The 22324-nt window shown below is 35.8% G+C and overlaps 1 protein-coding gene across 3 annotated transcripts in view; it reads left to right on the top strand.

Moving 5' to 3' along the window:
• Positions 1–22324, top strand: part of LOC138696796 (uncharacterized) — a 420480-nt gene that overhangs the window by 230089 nt on the left and 168067 nt on the right. For 2 of the 3 annotated variants that reach the window (XM_069822204.1, XM_069822203.1), the window contains exon 1: positions 4620–4717. The exons of the other annotated variant lie outside the window; for it this stretch is intronic. In XM_069822204.1, coding sequence (XP_069678305.1) covers positions 4679–4717 — 39 coding nt within the window. In that variant the 5' untranslated portion in view covers positions 4620–4678. Of the gene's footprint in view, positions 1–4619; positions 4718–22324 lie in introns of those variants that run through there. 3 annotated transcript variants of the gene reach the window in all.

The following is a 22324-nucleotide window of genomic DNA, read 5'->3' as shown; positions in this document are numbered from 1 at the left end:
AAATAACAGCGACACGACTATAATTCTTTAGTTGCTTTGCACAGATTTTTTTTTTCAATTTTTAACTAAAAATTACATTATTGTTATCCTAGATCATAATATACCCAGAATGCTTGGCGTTATAGGCTTTTCCGGTAACAACTTTTGTCGGGTTTACTATTCTGCCATCTAGTTATTACATAAGGAGTCATGTCATAACTCCCATTTGAATTGCATTAGCGATTGTACTGCCATTTCGTGTTCGTTTACGGCGGACGGGTGGCGATCATGGCGGTTGTTCTCTTCAAAGTGCAACCGATTTTAACATAGGAATGAGCAATCTACATAATATGATCTGGGTTGTTACGCACTTATCACAGTTGTTACAAATCATACGACTTGTAGGAACTCGATTCTTTACAGTTCAACTTTGCATCCTAATGTACAAACAGCCTTAAAGAATTTACAAGAGTGGCGTGATTTGTAACAATTGTGATAAGTGCGTAAGAAAACTGTAATTTTAAGGTTAAAAATTTGAAAAAAAAAATGTTGTACGAAGCAACTATGGAATTACAACACATTTGTAGTTTCAGAATACTAACCAATTAAATAAATGATACTTCTGAATAGTTCATTCTATATCTGTAATATTCTTTTATCCTTAAAACTAAAGAAAATAGTAATATACGTTACAAGAGCGGTATGTTGACGTTTTCATGGTCGAGGAAAAGACTGAAAAAGCGAAACGTAGTTGAACTTTTTTAATTTCCGAGAACATGAAAACAAACATACCGCTCGTGTATCGTACATTATTTTGTGCGAAGATCGTTTATTACATACCTAAAAGACGAATTTCTAATTAGTTGCAATGAAATCTTCATGTTGGTTTCTGTTTAATGACGCCAACTTCGGAACACCAAAATATCTTTCTTCCACATTGTTGCTGTAAAATGTTTTCTGTGTTTACTATACTCCAGCAGGCCGTGATATAAGTCTGTCTTTTTTCCCCCCAGTCTATAAATGCGAACTTAAATCAAACGGTAAGGTTATGTAATGATTTATTTTTCATTTTAATATTTTAACAATATTATTTATATAACATATTTCAGTAATAACATCGGCATCTGGAATGTTGTTGATTTTTTCACGGCTTCCTTAATGTTACTTTCATCAGGAATGCAATAACTTTAGTGGAATAGTAGAGTTTACTTAATTTTTGCAAATATTTAAAAACAGTAATTAACAGTGCAATTTAGGTGAAATTGCAGTCGTAAATTTCCAATTTATAATTATTACTATGTTAAACGTCTCTAAAAATCATATGTTAAAAGCCTAAAACAGTAAAATGAATATGTCTCTTAAGCGGTAAGAAGAGGGAAATTGTTATGTGTGTTACGTTGGGAATACTGAATGTGGTATTTCATACTTACCGCGTATTGGTTCTGTGCGGAAAACAAGCAAATACGCACGATCTCGCACAAAGGTATTTTACTAACAATTTCAAATTAGTGTAACTCTGAAAATATTCAGATTAGGATACATATGACATCTTTTGCTCAAAATGTCTTCGGAAATAAGCTCCGTGAGTGGCGGTAAAGGCTAGTTCACAATAAACCGGGAACGGAAACGATAACGAGAACGGAAATATTGTTAAAATGAATGTATTAAATAATTAACTACTGTGAATGTTCACATTTAAAAACGTTTATTTTAATATTATTTCCGTTCTCGTTCTCGTTGTCGTTTCCGTTCCCGGTTTATTGTGAACCAGCCTTAACACCTCGTGAATCATCCTGTATATATGTATATAACTTTGAAGCTGCCTTCTAATGTGCGGTTTGTTACATGAATTCCTGCCATTTATCTTCTTTCTTCCCTATTCTTTCATCTGGTAATTGTCCAAAGCTTCTAGCGGGAATCAATGAAACCTGTAATCTTATTTCTTCTGTGAGGAAATTTATTATCGCTAATTCGTAGGCTATCTTCAAGGAGTGTACACTAACACGAAACTGCTTTCAGTAATCTAACCTATAGAATTTTTATTTCTTGTGACTCCTTCAGTGTCAGCTTTCCGAAATTATTTCCACCCCATAAGTCAGGTTGGGCGCTATTTGTGTATTAAACATCATCATTGCAATTGATGATTTGTGCGGTTATCTGCAGAATACGAATTTCTTTTATTTAGTATTTTACAGATAATGTTAACATATTCCTAAATATGGTATTCTGGTTCCAAAATTGGACTGTCCACCAGTCAGGTCGATCCGGCAGTATCTTACTGTCCGTCGGCAAAGCGCTCCGCCGTTCGGGTGTTTTTTTTTAATAATTTGTAATATTAAAGTTAGAATTTATAAAAGATATATTACCAGTTGTTCTGTATGGTTGTGAAACTTGGACTCTCACTTTGAGAGTGGAACAGAGATTAAGGGTGTTCGAGAATAAGGTGCTTAGGAAAATATTTGGGACTAAGAGGGATGAAGTTACAGGAGAATGGAGGAAGTTAGATTAAACAGAACTGCACGCATTGTATTCTTCACCTGACATAATTAGGAACATTAAATTCAGACGTTTGAGATGGGCAGGGCATGTATCACGTATGGGCGAATCCAGAAATGCATATGGAGTGTTAGTTGGGAGACCGGAGAGAAAAAGATCTTTGGGGAGGCCGAGACGTAGATGGGAGGATAATATTAAAATGGATTTGAGGGAGGTGGGATATGATGATATAGAGCTGATTAATCTTGCACAGGATAGGGATCGATGGCGGACTTGTGTGAAGTAAGTAATTTGTATTATTAGGTACTTACCTACTTTAATTACTTCTTAGTAGGAGTGAAGGTTATTGGGTTATTTTACGACGCTGTATCAACATCTAGGTTATTTAGCGTCTGAATGAAATGAAGGTGATAATGCCGGTGAAATGAGTCCGGGGTCCAGCACTGAAAGTTACCCAGCATTTGTTCGTATTGGGTTGAGGGAAAACCCCGGAAAAAACCTCAACCAGGTAACTTGCCCCGACCGGGATTTGAACCCGGGCAACCTGGTTTCGCGGCCAGACGCGCTGACCGTTACTCCACAGGTGTGGACTCTTAGTAGGAGTGACGTTCTTTTTTTTTGGTATTAACAAAATACGCAAAATATTTGAAAACTTAATTATAATCGCAAGAAAAAACACAAATATCACTAAGTTAATATGGAAAATGAATGATATTTAACTGCAAAATATCGCAAAATCTCACGATTTCAACGCAACAATCTTATAGCTGCGAAATTAGTTAATGAAAACATGGTTTTACGAAATAGTAGCGAAAACAGACAATCATTTCAAATAAAATAAAAATTATTATTTTGGCTGCCTTCTAAAGCTGTAAACAACGATCCTGCAACACCTCTGCAGAGACTGAGGAGATTGCATACTATGGTCTGTCCAAAACAACTTCCGACCCGACAAATGGCGCCTTTAGCATGTTACCATGGCAACCATTCAAATCAACCAATCACGAAAGACGCGTAACCATGGTAACGGGACAGTGTTGCCGTGTCTATGTTTACAAGCTGCACGTGAATACCACGGCATGGTTATCCATGACCACGGCCTAGCGGTGAATGCAGTGCCCGGAATGACTGAGTTGGCTGGTTAACGCGTGCTTTGTGTGAATTAAAAATATTATTTAGTTGTATTATTGTTTTAGTGTATCGATAATTATTGTGTTTAAATTATATTACACGTATTATCTTCTTTGTCATTGGTGGAGTGTGTGTTTTCTAGTTTCTGCGAGAGTTTCTAAACAGGTGACTTGTGCAATGTCGGAAGGAAGGAAAGGCAGGCGGAGAACAAAGAATATTGTACAAGGTGCCTCGTTAAAGAGTCAAGCCTCTTTTACCTTTGGCGCAAGTCGTAATTAGAACTGCTGCTTGTGTTAAAATTAATAAGAGCACTGTTATCGATATTGGAAAAGAAAAAGGCCGTGGAGATTTTAATCATAAATATTTTTTAGTTTACTATTTTTTCAACGTCTTTCTAACAACATTACATTGAAGAATACCGACACTCATAAATGTAAAGGCTTCGTATTAAATTTAAACCTGTTTTTACAGTTTACAATCCTTTCGACGCTTTTCTAACGGTATTACATTGAAGAATACCACCACCACTACTACTACTACTACTACTACTACTACTACTACTACTACTACTACTACTACTACTACTAATACTACTACTACTACTACTACTACTAATAATAATAATAATAATAATAATAATAATAATAGACTAATAAAAGTAATAATGTACATCAATTTTAATGCCTAGTGTTCAACAAATTGGTTAGAAATGAATGTGTTCATGTCAGCCGTTCATTACTGCAGTCTATCGGCAGCGCGCTCGCTTACACGAAAGATGGGCAACATGACAACACTGCTCCCCCTTCTCTGTAAACTGTCAAGTCGGAAGTAGTTTTGGTCAAGGTATAGTTATAATTTACAAGATCTTTGAATCAGACGAGAATCACAGCTGTTTTGTTTCAACATGTCTTCGAGTGCTGCAGTTTTCTATCTCAAACACTGATAGTGATTTTCCACGCATAACGATACTTTATCTGATCGACAAGTTTGTTTGTCATGTTAAAATGTTGAAACTATTCTCAGTCTTTATATCAAGAGCAGGATAGTGAAGTGCTGTGAACCAGTGTAAGATATGCTGTTTGGGATCAGATTGAACTCGCCCTGGTTTCTGGTTTGTCAGAGTACTTTTTCAATACTTTTTCTAATGTGTAAATTGATGTTAAGCAATGATTGGAAGTAGGCCTAGTTTTCAAGACATTTTTATTTACGTAATTTATTGTTCATATTACAGCAGAACCTCTATTATCCGTGGTAATGAAGGGGGTGGAGTGAACGGTTAATCGAAAAAATCGGATAATCCGTACCATATAAGGTTTTCATAAATTAAATGCATAGATTAATACAGTTTCGTAATTTCCTCCGTGGTCTTCTGTTTTAACATTCTAGATAACAGATCAGACGTTCACTAATTTAAGTCTGATTTTCAACGACAAAACTCCTTATGACGGCTGTCTGTGAAAAGATAGGAATAGTAGGCCTACAGGTCTCATGTTGTAGATTTACATAATTCATACACTTTATATTTTTTTTTATTAAATCGTGCACAGTTGTAATTCCTATTTCGTATTCTGATGCGAGATGAACCACAGTTTCTCTTTTTCCAAACCATTCAATCACTTGTACTTTTTTCGTAGCACAACAAGTTTTCTTTTGACATCTGTAGAAAACATTATACATAGAAGTTATACAGTACAGCCCCTTTAAGAGTAGACCATACTGTATAAGGGTAAAGGTTTGTAAAGAAAACACTCTGTAGATAAAATGCGTACTAATATAATGTGCATACAGTACTTCATATTTTTTCTACATAAAAAAGGAGCGAGAGAGAAAGTCAGTCGGATAATCCATCAATCGGTTAATAGGGTGACGGATAATCGAGGTTCTACTGTATTTAAAACATCAGGAAATTTGTAACAATTAAAATTAGTGATTGGATTTCTAGATGTTGTTGTACATAATATTAATTTTGTGTGCCGTATCCTAATTGATATAATTGATATTTTTAAGAAACATCAACCCAAACCTTCATGTTTCCACGAAATATTCAACGAAACCATGGTAAAATAAACAATAACATGGAGGTAAAATGATAACCTCAAAGTCACATCCTTATTTATTACAAATAGTCACATAGTACGCCTCATTATATCAGACCTTCGAAGTGTTCATCCTGTGCTCTTAAACATGCATCAGTCCTGTTGAGAAATTTTCGAGGGACTGCATGAAGTTCATTTTGCTGTTTTGCAAAAATTGCTTGACGAATATCTTCCTTTAAATTCTCAAGATTACGTGAATTGTTTAAGAATAGCCCACAAGTACATAAGGCATAGGGTCCGGGAGTCTATGTGGCCATAAAGGTTGGTTCACAATAAACCGGGAACGGTAAACGACAACTAGAATGAGAAAGGAAATTAAAAAAAAAATAATAATAAATGTATTTAAATGTGTGGATTTACAATTAACGAGAAGTTTGCCGGAGCCGGGGAACGGGAACGGAGAGTTGGCCAAGTTTTAACTTTGTTGTTCTCGTTTCCGATCACACCCTACTAGCTTCATTCTTTTGTCACATCGTATATTTGGTCGTCGTATATTTTGTAGCAAGGAGGCCGTGACATAATATTTTGTCCATTCATTGCTTGTAACTGACGCAGAAATTCAGTAGAATCACTTTCCATATATTATTACTAAAAATCTTATAATTCAATCATATGACATCATTTAATGTAATCTACAATACAGTTTACATTATATACATTTGTTGTAAACGCTTTCGTGTCTTCAGACAAAAAAGAATAATTTGGATATATTTTTTAGTTGGTTATTTTACGACGCTTTATCAACATCTAGCGTCTGAATGAGATGAAGGTGATAATGCCGGTGAAATGAGTCCGGGGTCCAGCACCGAAAGTTACCCAGCATTTCTCATATTGGGTTGAGGGAAACCCAGAAAAACCTCAACCAGGTAACTTGCCCCGACCGGAAATCGAACCCGGACCACCTGGTTTCGCGGCCAGACTCGCTAACCGTTACTCCACAGGTGTGGACTAATTTGGATATCATATGAAAAATTGCATAAATGTTCTAAGTGATTCTCTCTCTCTCTCTCTCTCTCTCTCTCTCTCTCTCTATATATATATATATATATATATATATATATATATATATATATATATATATATGCAAAAGGTTACATGAGCAAATATACATAATTACAAAGTGTATACTATGCGAGTTTTCATATTTTCCGATAATGTTATATCTCTAATGTGATAAGTTGAGCTATATATAATCTTAATTTTCCTTATTGTGTGTACTTAGAAATATTGTATTCACTGTATACTTTGTACTGCACTATTTTATTACTACTATTAGTATTATTATTATTATTATTATTATCATTATTACTATTCCTCTTTATTATTATTATTATTATTATTATTATTATTATTATTATTATGAATAATTGTCTCTTTTTGTATGCCTCATTTATTTTGACCTGCTGTTCACATATTATTATGCTTTTTTCTTTCTTTCTGTATGTTATATATTATGTCTGATTTCTTCTTATTTGTTGTTTATTTTTTATTATTATTATTATCTTATTCAGTTTTGTGTGTAAAATTGTAGTGTAATTTGTTAATTTGTAGTGTTTTTGTAACGCAGTCTTTACTCCTGGTTGAGTGTTAGAGAAGGCCGTATGGCCTTAACTCTGCCAGGTTAAATAAATCATTATTATTATTATTATTATTATTATTATTATTATTATTATTATTATTATTATTATTATTATTATTTGGGTGCCACATTATTTTCTGAGCATTTCCGATTGAAATAAATGTTAGCTATAGCGTTATGCAATTTAGTTTTCAAATTCAGATATCATTTGTAAATTTTAGTGTGATTGAAATTTATAAAATTCATTTTGAAGGGTCAGATAAGTCAATTCTAATATTATTATTAAAAACCTTATAATTCAGTCATATGACTTATAATTTAATGTAATCTACAACATATTTTACATTACATACATTTGTTGTGAACGTTTTCACCTTACAATTTCATATGATACCCAAATTCTTCTTCTTTCTTGTTTGAAGTTGGTTAACCTGTGTTTGTGTTAGTTGGCTTGTACTCTTGAGAGAATGCCATCGATTAAGTACGAGTATAAGTACACAAATAACATCAGGATGAGTAATATCGACTTTACATATTGTTACTGATATACATATCGATATGCATAGCCGTTCCGTTCTCGATTTATTGTGAATCAAAAATCTTTACCTTCACGTCCTCCGCTTCCCGTTCTTGTTATGGTTTTCGTTCCCGGTTTATTGTGGACCAGCCTTAAGTCCTTGCTAATTATTATTCTATCGTCAATCACTTCGCGTAATACTCGTATAGAATATTCAGATGTATGCAAAGTCGCATTATTCTGTATAAAAAATCAATTAACTTTTTTTAAGCCAAATCTAAATAAATGCATTTAATATTTCATTTAGCCTATATAACGTTCTGAATTATCATTAACTTAAAAAATAGGTCCAATGATACGGTTTGCACTTCGCACTACACACCCGTTATCAGCTACCGTGGCTCGCAAAGGCCGACCTTGACTACGTCGGGAGGTGACGGTAAGTGCCGATAGTATGGAAGGCAAATAAATAATTGGATACACTTTCCTTCATCTAAAGGAGAAGTGAGGTTAGCTAAGATGGTATATCAGCAGGGATTCAAATTATGTTGTCCTCTATAGTTCAAGTTTTTTTTTTCTTCTGAGACAACAGTTTGATTTTTCGGTTTCCCGTCTGATTTATATCTAATTTGACTTTACTTGATTTTTCTTACTATTTCATTTTATAAATTTCTTCTCATAATTTTTCTCGCTGTAAAATTCAACATCAAATTTCATTTACTGGATAGCGTTTTCTTTATTACTTCTTTCAGCAGACGTTGGAGATGTGTTTAATGATGGGTATTCTTTGGTTAGACTCATAAACAGCAATTTTTTTTCTTTTTCCCTTATCTACACTTTCAATTCCGTCGTAATGGTCCATTTTATCGTTAAGTTAACTGAATTAAAAAGATAATTTTCCCACCAAGGAATTTATCTTATACATAAAACGTGAAAATTAGAGAGCCTTCGTGGGTAGACCCGAAATACCATCGATTTTCAATATAGTCGATTATTCTTGATAGTTCATACTGCCTCCGAATAGTACAGTAGTGGCAAAAAAAAACCGGACCGACCCTTGTAGCTGATTTCAAGGCCTTGTTCACTCCAGAGCACGATAGACTGGTAACTAAGACTTTCGTGGTTCGAATCCTGTTTGGGAAGGAAACTTTATTTTGTTCCTTTTTCAAATGTATTCCCAATACTTTTCGATTACGGGTAAAATTCATGTTCTGGGAATAATAAGTTAATTAAGTAGTAAAATATCGCTGCAATCGAAAAGTATTAGGAATAAATTTGAATAAAGAACAAAAAAAGTTTCCTTCCTAGGCAGGATTCGAACTACGAAAGTTTCAGTTATCAGTCTATCGTTCTCTGGAGTGAACAAGGCTCTGAAATCAGCTACAAGGGTCGGTCCGGTTTTTTTGTCACTACTGTACATGTTTCGTTGTAATAGTAATATCAGGTTTATGAATACAAAACAAAGTATATTGTATACTTCTGCTCCAAGTACATTCTATAATTAAAGCAAAAGGTAATACTACAATTTCATGCATACCACCCAATATGAACGATCAATAATCTCTGCCGTCTGTTGTGACAAACCACATAGAATAACATGTACTGCAACAGCTATTCAATATGTCACTGCAGCTTTACGCAATATATTTTTTTCCATATAAGTACATGAAAATGGCATGTTTCTTAAGTAATCGATTAATTTATTGATGTCATTATACTTCCGTAAAGTTTAAGTCATCAGAACTCATTGGAACCGTTATTACAGTAAAAAACGTCGATGAAATTCATGGATGCTCATCGGAAGCATCGGATTCTAAGAATGATGGTTCAGGTGGAATGTACGAGTATATGGAATGTTTTATGATTGACTGCACCGTAACTTAGTGACCGAGTGTGACGGATTGTGTTTTCAACATGGTGTTGTCTATAATAAGAATTTATTCTTGTGAAAATTTTCATAAAGTTCGTCGGGATAAAAATCCTACTTGTGGAAGAAAAGACAATGTATTAATATATTTATTAATGAAAAGGTGAGAAATACAAATGGAGAACCCTAATTATAACGAGATAATTGTGTGACAAAATCACAATATTAACTATGAGTATTATCATTTGAAACAAACATTTGAAGTCAGTAGTAATAACAATGGAATTTAAAATCTGAAATGATCATAATGTGTATAAATTACACAACATGAGGTTTACTTCGCCAATTTTTTTTATTGTAGTAGGTTATTTTACGACGCTTTACCAACATCTTAGGTTATTTAGCGTCTGAATGAGATGAAGGTGATAATGTCGGTGAAATAAGTCCGGAGTCCAGCACCGATAGTTACCCAGCATTTGCCCATACTGGGTTGAGGAAAAATCCCGGAAAAAACCTCAACCAGGTAACTTGCCCCGACCGGGAATCGAACCCGGGCCACCTGGTTTCGCGGCCAGACGCGCTAACCGTTATTGCACAGGTGTGGACTTTACTTCGTCAACCTGGACAATCGACGTAATTTTGATCATTTCTAAATTTCCTCATGTCCGTAATTTCCTCACTGTATAGACTGATTCAGTACCAATGAATGATATTTAATCCATTTGTTAATTAAAATATAAATCCTCTTTCAGTTACTCCATGTCGTTACTAATAGGCCTAACAATAGTCATCGTTAATTTATTGGAACACACCGTGACATCATTAGAATCCATGTAGAAGAGACTGATGGATTTAGCGATTAAAAAGATCCGTAAAGACTAAAAGCTTATTTAAAAAAATCAGAGCTACACGCACCTGGAAATGTAATTGGCTGTTACAGTTTAAAATTAATATATATAACAAAGAGCGATGCAAATGTGTTTATGAAACTACTATAAGAATCGGAAATTCAGTACTTTATTATGTGTTCTAAATGTGTAAAATATTCATACTAGAATTATAATCGAAAACACAATTAATATAAAATAGACTCACTGTTATACAGTGTGTTTCACTATTACAGGAACAAACAGCAGGGTGAGTAGAGGATAATAAAGCATGGCAAAAAGTCCTAATAAAGAAAACATAGGTCTAATGGGTTTGATTATGTCCTGTCAGTACAGGTGTTGTAGGGCAACGTAACAGACAAACACTAGAACAATGGTTCCCAAACTTTTTGAAGGTGCGACTCACTTTTGGGTGGGACATTTATTTGTGACCCCCTCCTCAATTACCATACCAGTAATTAATTCCATTTGAAAAACACAAATGCCTGTAAGATCGTGAACAACAACAATTTTACTGAAAACCAGTAGACACCACCCAATTTCTAATGTGTCGATAACTGCAAGACGAGAAATTGCAATATTGCAAACCTATTTTTTGTACGTCGTATTTTTTTTTTGCTGTATTTACAGCTATTGTTGTTCGATCTTGAAAGTTAGAATTCTCACACAAAAACTTGTTGCTAGGGAAACCGTTCTTCATAACATAAAACTGTACTGAAATAGACCCATTACAGTGCACTTATTGTTACTTAGTTACCATTACAGTGCAGTTTTGCGAAGGCTTTGGAATAATAGGCTATTGCTCTAAATTTTCAATGCAAATATATTGTATTTGCTATTTAAAAAATGTGAACGTGCGAAAAGTGTTGTACAATACACGTTTGTGAAGTACAGTATAAAATGTCAGAAATTGAAAAACTCGCTCTGCTCGATTTTGTAAAAAGCACTTTCCAACCTTGTATCGTAATATACTATTTCAATACTTTTTGGCTTCTTAGACTGTCCTTCCTTGCTGATGTATTTTTTCAAATACTTAGAACACTTGAAATAGTAGTTTGCGAAGCCAAGATGTTAACATAACAGCCAGAGATAAAATTGAAGAATTTATAAGGAAACTTGTTTTCTGGTAGACACTAGTGGACAAGAAGAAAATTTTTTCATTCCATTGCATTAAAGAGCTCATTGAAAATTTAGCTACATATCGCATGACACGACAAATTCTTAATTTGTTTTTGAGGACATAAATTAACTTTACACAATTTTAAACAACAGCATTTTGAATATATTTCAAAAGAAACTCAAAACAGTCATGACATTGACAGATAGATATTGAATCCGTTTCTAACACTTGCATTCAACTGGCCGGTCATATGGCACTTATGTCGGAGATTATGAGCGTCTGCGGGCCTTAAAATGATCACAGAGGAGCCGCAGTCGACCTGCGGGCCTCTTGTTGGATATCTCTGCTGTGATGTATGGAAGGGAAATTAAACTTGTATTCAAACCATTATCGCTTCATTAGCAAATGTTATAACAAAACAATCAACTTGTGCAACATGACCTCAATAAGCGCTCTAACAGGACCGATTGTGTACTTAAACGTTGTTATTCCGTACCTACAGACAGCCAAGGCATTGATGTAAGCTTATGCAAGGAACGAAATTAGCACTCGCTAATTTTCCGCCAGCCGTAGTAGTGTTAGTGTTCTCAGATGCCGGAAAAAAATCCAGCCAAACGTGAATTTTTTAGGCAAGGCGGGATCTTGGGACTTTTTCGCAATAAAATGTCGAATTTGAGATGTATATTAATGAAATTCTAAGACATTTTTAAACTTAGAACACTTCTTTTTGGTGATCATATTCAAAGTACTCATTACTAAGCTTCGTAATTCATCTACTTATAAACTGGAATGAGGTTATCTGATTCGAAGTATATGTGACGTCACAGCGCAGGTACAGGTACGTTCGTATACAAAATAGTTACGCATCCTCTGCCCTCTTCCTCTATATAGTCAAAACCGGGACGCAGTCATAGTGAAGAGTCTTATCGATCACTGCTCTTACTAGTCGTATTATTTTTATCTTTGTGTTATTATTATATTATTATGACTAGCCGTAACCGTGCGCTCCGCTGCACCCGTTAGAAATAAATATAAAGTAATTACATAATTAAAATAGGACATTTGATCCAGGGAACATTCGTGATTGATAGAAGGATAAATCGTGTATTATGTTACTTAATTTAAATTGTATTAAAAAATTAAAATGCGATCATTTTGATCCAGAGACCATTCATTTAGTCATAAAAATTATTTTAGGAAATACAGGAAACGAATGCCTATCAAGTTTTCTGTGCCTAAGAAGCTATTTTAATCTTACCTGTCCTCGATTCACTCAGAAGTTACTGTAATAACATTATATCATTATGTCCATCTAGAGAAACTACACTTTCCAATGGTAAATTAATAATTAATTATACAAATCGATTAATTTAGCTTCCGATATTACTTCATACAAACAAAGAAACATTCTCTGTAGGCTACCGTATGTTTCATAGCTTTCGATTGTTGTTGTCCAAGGCCCCTTATGGACAAAGTCATTTTTTTTTATTTCATTACACCGCCTTAAGATGGCGTTGTTATTGTAATTTTGAAACTCATTTATCTCATTAAATATCAGTCCTATCAAAATTTTGCATGGAATAAAACTTATCGAAAATTATTTTTAAAGAAACTTTTGTTATGTAATATTTTTCGTGAAAATTAATAATAAGGGAGATATTTCGATTTATTTAATTCAAGCCCCCTTATAACCCCCCCTTTTAAATAAAATATTTTGAATGCCATATAGCCTAAATTCTAAGTTACAAAGAACTTAATTTATATTCCAATTTTCATATAAATCGGTTCAGCCATTAACGCGTGAAAAGGTAACAAACATCCAGACAGACAGACAGACAGACAGACAGACATACAAACAAAAATTTCAAAAAAAGCGATTTTCGGTTTCAGGGCGGTTAATTATACATGTTAGGACCAATTATTTTTGGAAAATCGAAAATTACCAGAAAAATTTCGGCTACAGATTTATTATTAGTATAGATGTACCGAAGTAGGCCTACATATATTTCCGTGGAGGAATTCTGCGTTACCATATGATGAAGGATGGATAGAACTGAGAGGATTCTATCTGGCATCGGAACTGGAATCCGGTGTGGCTTAGTGGATAAAGCGTCAGCACGTAGAGTTGAAAATCCGGGTTCGAGCTCCGGTGCCGGAGAGAAATTTTCTCTATTCTATCCATCCTTCATTACATCTTTGTGGCTGATTGAAGGTTCATTGCAGAGGTAAAATGTCTTAGGTAAGACGCTCAAGCGTGTAATATTGCAGGGCATAGTTGAGGATATTTGAACTAATATTTACACTGTCAATACAGGCAAAATTACATATAAATTGTGTAAAATAAACGTAAAGGTGACAGAAATAGTGCACTGAAAGACACGGCAATACCAAAATGCACAGAAAGTGTACTGAGCGTAATCCAAAAGAAGCAGTACCATCAAATTGAAAATTATGAAAATATTAACTCCACGGTTAGCATGCATTTGTGTAGCCTACCATGATGTTCAGTGCCAACATTCCAATTAATAAATTAAATAATCTACATTTTAGGGAGTTTCTAGAAAAGTATAAGCTACAGAAAATTAGTGGGTTTTCAGTGATGAGCTAATGAAACACGAAAAAATATCAGACAATAGGAATATCTTGTACTACATCAATAACGTCATGTGCTATTGAAAGAATTTCTTGCAATGTAAAATCATTTCAAGTGATCTCCACATATGTTCAAGTTCCGTAACTTAAGAATGCACGTTATTATTCACTGCAAACATCACGACGAAAATAAACATCACGGCTCAAGCATGTGTTTGTTAGTATAGCTTCAGAATGTAGGGAGTTGACTGTACTGCACGAACACGCAATGACGACGTGTTTGTTTATATCCTTATCCGTTGTATTACCTGTGTTCGGCGTATTATATACCCAATGTGTCTTTAACTTCAGTCTTTAGGTAGCTGGAATACGAAGCCTACTCATAACCATTACAATAGTCCATAAATTACAACTCACCAATACCGGCAAAGATTATATAGCGTCTGAATGAGATGAAGGTGATAATGCCAGTGAAATGAGTCCAGGGTCCAGCGCCGAAAGTTATCCAGGATTCGCTCTTAATTGGTTGAGGGAAAAACTCGGAAAAAACCTCTACCAGGTAACTTGTCCCAACCAGGATTTGAACCCGGGTCAGCTGGTTTCACGGTCAGGCATGCTAACCGTTACTCCACAGGGGTGGACAAATTGGCTTGTCACAATTATGATATTTATTACGGATGTACTTAAATATTGGATGCAAAAGGAAGTACATTTCCAGGGAAGGTTCAAAAACACTGCTTTAGAGCTCACAGTATAGACTCGCTGTTGCAAAGCAAGAACAGGAACGGAGAACTTTAGCCTAGAGCCTAGAGAATATCTTAAAACACCACTAAAGTATTTCGTCGTTGTTCCTGCAATAACTCCTATGTCCAAAATATAAACATTTTAGTAGGAAGAAAAAACACATTTATTCATCCTATGGCAGCCGTACCTGGGGGGATCATCGTGCTAACCACACGATACCTCCATTCTGGTTGGATGATCGTCCACCTCTACTTCGACATTGGGCGTGAGGCTAGCAGCCGGCTGGTCGGTCCAGGCCCTTCACGGGCTGTAGCGCCACGGATTTGATGGCAGCCGTACATAGGAGACTGTGAATTCTTACATTTTCGAAACAAAGAAATATAATTACATATAGGAGATCTTATTATTTGCTGTATCACCATTTAAGTTATTTAATAGCGCAAAAATCTGAAAATCGATAAATATGTCACATAGGAGTTATTACAGGAACAACGACAATTTGAATACTGTGAAGACAATAATTCAAGATATCGATAATTCATCACAAGAATCAAATTCCTCAATATCTTGAAAACTCCCATCATTAGTGAAGGTGATGATGTTAGTTATGGGTGATGTAGCGATATTAATGATGGTGCCAGAAAAAATCTGTGGAATCCCAATAAATCCGCATCAACATCTGTTTTGACCAGCACAAATTCGGGATCAGACTGTCTCCGTGGTCTGTTGGTCAGCATGCTGGCTTACAGATCTGGAGGTCCCGGGTTCGACTCTCGGACTCGGCTCTGGGCGATTTTTCTTGAAGAAGAAAAATCACCTGGGTGATACAGATACAGGCGAGAGAGGGGTGGAAAGCATGGAGAAAGCGTTGGTTCCCCGTCCACAGTCCACCGGCGTTGAATGACGTATCTGTGGCCCGTACGCAATCACATAAGACAGACACTGAATACAAATCCCCTCCCTACCAAGTCAATGACGCGGGAATGGAAGGAAGGGGTGAGTGACGTATCCGATGAGTGACGTAACGCCACAATTGTCGCCCGGTCCTTCAAGCCTGGTTTAGAGTCTGGAACTTTGTATAAATGTGAGTGAGATTGTGTGTGTGCCAGGTTAATATTAATTAACCAATCATTAAAATATAAAATAAATCAGGGCTGTCGCTGGGCACACGTTTCAGCGTCACATTGTTGACAAGTAACTCCATCTGTTAGCACAGCCATAAAGCATCTAATAGATGCTATAGTGTTACCAACAACGAAAAAAAAATCGGGATTTGAATCCGGATCTTCCTCGTTCTGGCCGTTTGGAAAAGAGTGCACCGAAAAATTTACTCTCACTGTGCCCACTTCATGTTTTATTCTGAACACAAATAACACAACGTTTTGTCCCTGGATTGTATGCGGAGGATTTCTGTATACAAGTATCGGCTTGAGACTTCCATAGAATTCAACAGTGAATAATATACAAGAGGGAATCGGAAAGAGAGCAAAGCGGATATACTAAAAGGAATATTCTCCGCAGTCGGTATTCCCTAAGCCTTACATTACAATAAAATTGCGTTTCTTTGCGGTTGCCTCAGTGTTATTTTGATATTTCTTTGGTTAGTTCTATCCGTCTGGAGAAGCCATTCGAGCGGTCAAGGAAATGCTGCTCCTGCTTTGAAGTAGGAATACAGACGTAGTAATTTTTGTAGTTCTTTTAATATGGAGCACGGAGCGAATCTCCGCCCTGTGGAGAATCAGCGAACTCTGCTATTAATTACAGTCCAAGTGGCGGGCTTGCACTCTGTCCCGGTCTTGCAGTTGGCGTATAATTAAGGGGCATGCACTCATCTGTGTTTCGTATTTACAGACACCTTTTCATCATAGCGAAGAGTGTGACGCACATACTTTTGCGAGTTCATTTCTCCAGAGAATTTTTTTTTAAAGAGGATGTTGGTCTCCATTTTTCCGAGAGTCTGAATTATAGGAATTTAGACTATCAAACCCTACGTCGATTAAGATATTTCTCGTTAGTTCGAAATGAAAGAATTTACAAAATGCTAAGACAAAGAAAGTTCATTTTCTTACGTTAGTAAGTAATTTGAGTTCGAATAATTAAAATGTGTCTCAGTGAAACGTACAGCAGATTTCGTATAAGTCAGTTTCTGTCAGATGCGTTTCCAATTCACTGTGGGCTAAAGCAAGGAGATGCATTATCACCTTTACTTTTTAACTTTGCTCTTGAGTATGCCATTAGGAAAGTCCAGGATAACAGAGAGGGTTTGGAATTGAACGGGTTACATCAGCTGCTTGTCTATGCGGATGACGTGAATATGTTAGGAGAAACTCCACAAACGATTAGGGAAAACACGGCAATTTTACTGGAAGCAAGTAAAGAGATAGGTTTGGAAGTAAATCCCGAAAAGACAAAGTATATCATTATGTCTCGTGACCAGAATATTGTACGAAATGGAAATATAAAAATTGGAAATTTATCTTTTGAAGAGGTGGAGAAGTTCAAATATCTGGGAGCAACAGTAACAAATATAAATGATACTCGGGAGGAAACTAAACACAGAATAAATATGGGAAATGCCTGTTATTATTCGGTTGAGAAGCTTTTATCATCCAGTCTGCTGTCAAAAAATCTGAAAGTTAAAATTTATAAAACAGTTATATTACCGGTTGTTCTTTATGGTTGTGAATCTTGGACTCTCACTTTGAGAGAGGAGCATAGGTTAAGGGTGTTTGAGAATAAGATTCTTAGGAAAATATTTGGGGCTAAGAGGGATGAAGTTACAGGAGAATGGAGAAAGTTACACAACACAGAACTGCACGCATTGTAGTCTTCACCTGACACAATTAAGAACATTAAATCCAGACGTTTGAGATGGGCAGGGCATGTAGCACGTATGGGCGAATCCAGAAATGCATATAGAGTGTTAGTTGGGAGGCCGGAGGGAAAAAGACCTTTAGGGAGGCCGAGACGTAGATGGGAATATAATATTAAAATGGATTTGAGGGAGGTGGGATATGATGATAGAGACTGGATTAATCTTGCTCAGGATAGGGACCAATGGCGGGCTTATGTGAGGGCGACAATGAACCTCCGGGTTCCTTAAAAGCCAGTAAGTAAGTAAGTAATTTGCGCTTGTATACATTGTAATTAGTAAGTAATGTACAGTGGAATCTCTTAAGTTAGTCAGAAATCAAGTTCGACATCCTGTAATTCGACTGCTTACGTAGGAGAATTAGACACGCCACTATACGGGCACTAAGAAACCGATTTGCCATTTGAATGGAAATTGGTTCTGTGTCTTGTAGTGATGCTTTTGTTAAAGGAAAACAGAATATTTTATTGATTAGGACATCCATATTGATCACTGATTTTAAATTAATGAACTCTCCTTTTTCTATTTGAGAACTATGCCGTTTGTTTACTGTTTACATTAGCTACTGAAAAAAACTTTACTTTTGCTGTATATTTCGCAATAATTGAATTTAATGACATCAATTTGATCGATAACATAAAACTAAGACGCTCTTCCACAAGTGCTATGAATTTCAGATGTAGAAAACATTTTTTTCGGCTAAAGTAGCACTTCAAGGGGGGGAAAAAAAAGAGGGAGAGAGAGTGAGAGTCAAAGAAATGAGAGAACTAAACAAAAAATTACACACTTATTTAAAAAATACTCGGATTCGAACCAGTAGGTCTACATCATCCGATTAAAGGAATGCTCAGCGTGAAGCGTATACGTCTAAGCCGCAGCACATAATATGTACAACCTGCTGTCTTGTTCATAGGACAATTGTTGCGGAATCAATCCGATTTAAAGAGCGCAAACAACTGCTTCGGAGACAACCTAATCATGCGCAGAACTACAGTGATTTAATTCCCAATATGCTCAGTAAATTTAAGAGAGCAGTGTATTATGGCAGTACATAATTGAAAGAATTTTATTTTTGTCCTTCAAATGTGAAGAAATTTGATTCGAACAAATGTAACTTTTTGTTCTGCGAAGGAAATTTTAATTTCGGAATATGTATTATATCTCTTTCTCGTGTTAAATTTTACCGTACCTGGTTAACATGTTTCGGCCTGCAATTGGCCTTCTTCAGAAATTTTAAGATGTGTGTGTATGTTTACCAAGTGTCCTAGAACTTTTAGCATCACGCTGTCACCTCTTTGCCCTCAGAGTCCCCAGAAATGGGCCCGGATTATGTAAACCTGTTCCTCGTGACGGATTGAATCCGCCCTATTGAAAGAATCGGCTCCACGTCGTTGTTTGGGGAGACCGTTCGACGAGCCTGACCCAGGCAGTGACCGAGCTGAAATGCATGCCAAGCGATAAGCGTCCATCCGAGACCAGCGGCACGAGTGCGAAGCGAAGTGTTCCGACACGTCTCACTCTAATATCGCATTCAAATCCATTGACCGGGAAGCTTACTACAACCTTGTCAATTCCGAGAATGTTAACCGCAGGATTACGAAACTGAGCCCTGTTATAATAATAACTATTACATACCTATATTGAATGAAAAGTAATGCAGTCAAAACAAATGACGAAATCACTTATTTCAAACCCATTAACACTGATATTGGGAAGCTTGTCCTATTTTTCCACTATTTTTATAACACAGGGTGTAACGAAAAAATGTGCAAAACTTCAGGTAAGGATTCTTCATATGTATAGAAGGAAAAAATGCTTACCGGTACATATTTTATTGACTCTTTATTAAAATATGTTTTAATAGTTTCAGGTCCACCGCTGTGGAGTAACGGTTACCTTGACCTGACCGTGAAACGACCGGGTCCGGGCTCAAATCCTGGTTGAGACAAGTTACCTGGTTCAGGTTTTCCCTCAACCCATTAAGAACAAATGCTGGGTACTTTCGGCGCTGGACCCTGGACTCATTCCGCTGACATTATCACTTTAATCTCATGCAGATACTAGATAACCTAGCAGTTGATATAGCTTCGTAAAATAACCAATTAAAAATAATTTCTTCAGAATCGAACGTGTGTGTGTACACCCAATGCCTACCCACTTCACTTACGTCATTCGGGTTTTGCATATTGCGGATATATGGCAGGACTATGATCCATTTTTCAAGTTGCACACCACTTCGGCGGGCCACGCTGTGCATGATGTGTATTTGTGGAGGTTATGTCGTGTAATAGGGTGAGTGTATGTATAAAGGCTGGTTCACAATAAACCGAGAATGGAAACGATAACGAGAACGGGAAATGTTAAAATAAATGCATTTAAATACGAGCATTCGCAATCGTTAGTTGTGAATGCTCACATTTAAATACATTGTTAAAATATTTCCGTTCCCGTTTTCGTTGTCGTTTCCGTTTCCGGTTTATTGTGAACCAGCCTTAGGTGTGGTGTAGGGAATGAGTGAGGATGATGATGAAGATGAAAAAGAGAGAAGCGGAAACTCGGTGCTGGCACGTAGCCTACGCCTGTCGAATAGCACCAAGGTTTAACGTCCCCGTCCGACGGACGAATCACTGTCAACATATACCTTCTCTTCATATGCACTCCGGAGAGATTTGGGATGAGAAGTTTTGCACTGCCATCTCCTTTAGTCCCGCGGTAGAAATTATAAATGAATCGAATCCGAGCCGGCTAGTCTGCAGCCAGACATGCTACCACAGAGCTAACTCGGCGGACTATCAGAATCTAAAGCAATATTAGTTGTTTTTCCTCCTATATAGACTAAATACAGTATATTCTGTTTTACTAAAAATTATGTTTAAGCACATTGTTGTTATTATTCTTTAGTTTTGTAAGAATGTATAAATTTATACTATATCGGTCTTACTAATAAAAACTGTATATACAGACGTTTAACTGTCTTATACAATGAGTAGCTCGTTTATAAGTCGTGTGTAAATTCCTTACTAATAATTACTACATACGTCGTGTATAACAGTATAACTGTTAGACAGCTACGTCATAGTTTTGTCATTACTTTGTTACGAAAGGTAATAGAATATCTGAGGTTCTCTATTGCATCCGGTAGAGCGCTCTAGTGTAGCGTGTTAAATATCGATAGTACAACTGGCTCTAATCGATTACCACACTACATTTTGGTCAAAGAGTACAAGCTACAGCAATATTATTCTAATAATTCTATGATCTTTGGTTTGTTCTTCTTTGGTTACTAGGCAGCCATCATCATAAAATGACAGTCGATACGAACAGCTGTTAGAGGGGCGGCCATTTTTTCGCTATATACAACGCTTAAACAAGGGGTTTCGTGTATATAACTACTGCAAAGCAATTTCCATTGTATAGTTACAGCCTATTTATACGTCCATAGCTTATTCATGGTTTATTAGTAACGTTTTCTGTCTCAACTCTGCATAAGTCTCGTATAAAAACTATACACGGTTTATTAGTAAGACTGTTATATCTTAATATTCCTGGACAAAGTTATTACATCATCTCCAAAGGGGACATAGAACAGATTAAAGCCTACTCTTTATTTCCACTGCTATTTTCGAACATTTTCTATACCATATTTCTAATTTATTTGTTCTGAATATATAGACCTACTAAAAAGCAAAGGTGACAATCCACAGTCTTTTTATACTTTTTGGTAATTTATTTAAAATTTTTATTTGTGCTTTACTGTCTTTATTAAAGCTTCTTATCGTACCACATTTTCTTTTAATTTTCTTAACTTCCTCTTTATATCCATACTTTCACAATGTGATATAATGCATCCGAAGTAGTTAAAGTAGGTCACTTACTCAATTATACCAGTTCCAATAATTTTTTATGTTAAATTCCAATCATTACTATAAACTTCGTTTTTGAATTTATGTATTTAAATAGTATTTCAGAATTAATTTCCATAATTATTCATGAGTCGCTTTTTCTGTTTTGTTTGAAGAAGCTATGCTGATTTGGCCGTCTGCAAATAAGAGGCAATTTCATTTCATTCACCATAATGTGTTCTTCTATTCCCTGAAAAATTCCGGCATGTATAGATGGCTGATATTTTTTGCATTGAGCTCTATGTCAGGGTCAAGGTTTTTTACATGCCATAAATGTACGACACGGGCCTCACAACTTTACTTTCCTCTCTGGGGAAGCCATGATAAGGATTTTAACACTTTGAAATCTGTGACTGTCGCCAGAATTGAACCCATGAATCTTCGATGCAATGGTTAACATTCGTTAGTATACCGAAGAGACCACTTTTCGTAATTTCAGGAAGAAAGGTAATAAATTTCAAATTATATCTTACACGTTTAAACCAAAAATATTAACTAATTTTGCTTAAGTCACTCTGATGTGGCTTCTCGTATAATGTAGG

Source organism: Periplaneta americana, chromosome 3 (genome assembly GCF_040183065.1).
Source record: "Periplaneta americana isolate PAMFEO1 chromosome 3, P.americana_PAMFEO1_priV1, whole genome shotgun sequence".
NCBI lineage: Eukaryota > Metazoa > Arthropoda > Insecta > Blattodea > Blattidae > Periplaneta > Periplaneta americana.
Note: the sequence above shows the minus strand (reverse complement) of the source record. Positions and strands in the feature narration are given on the sequence as shown.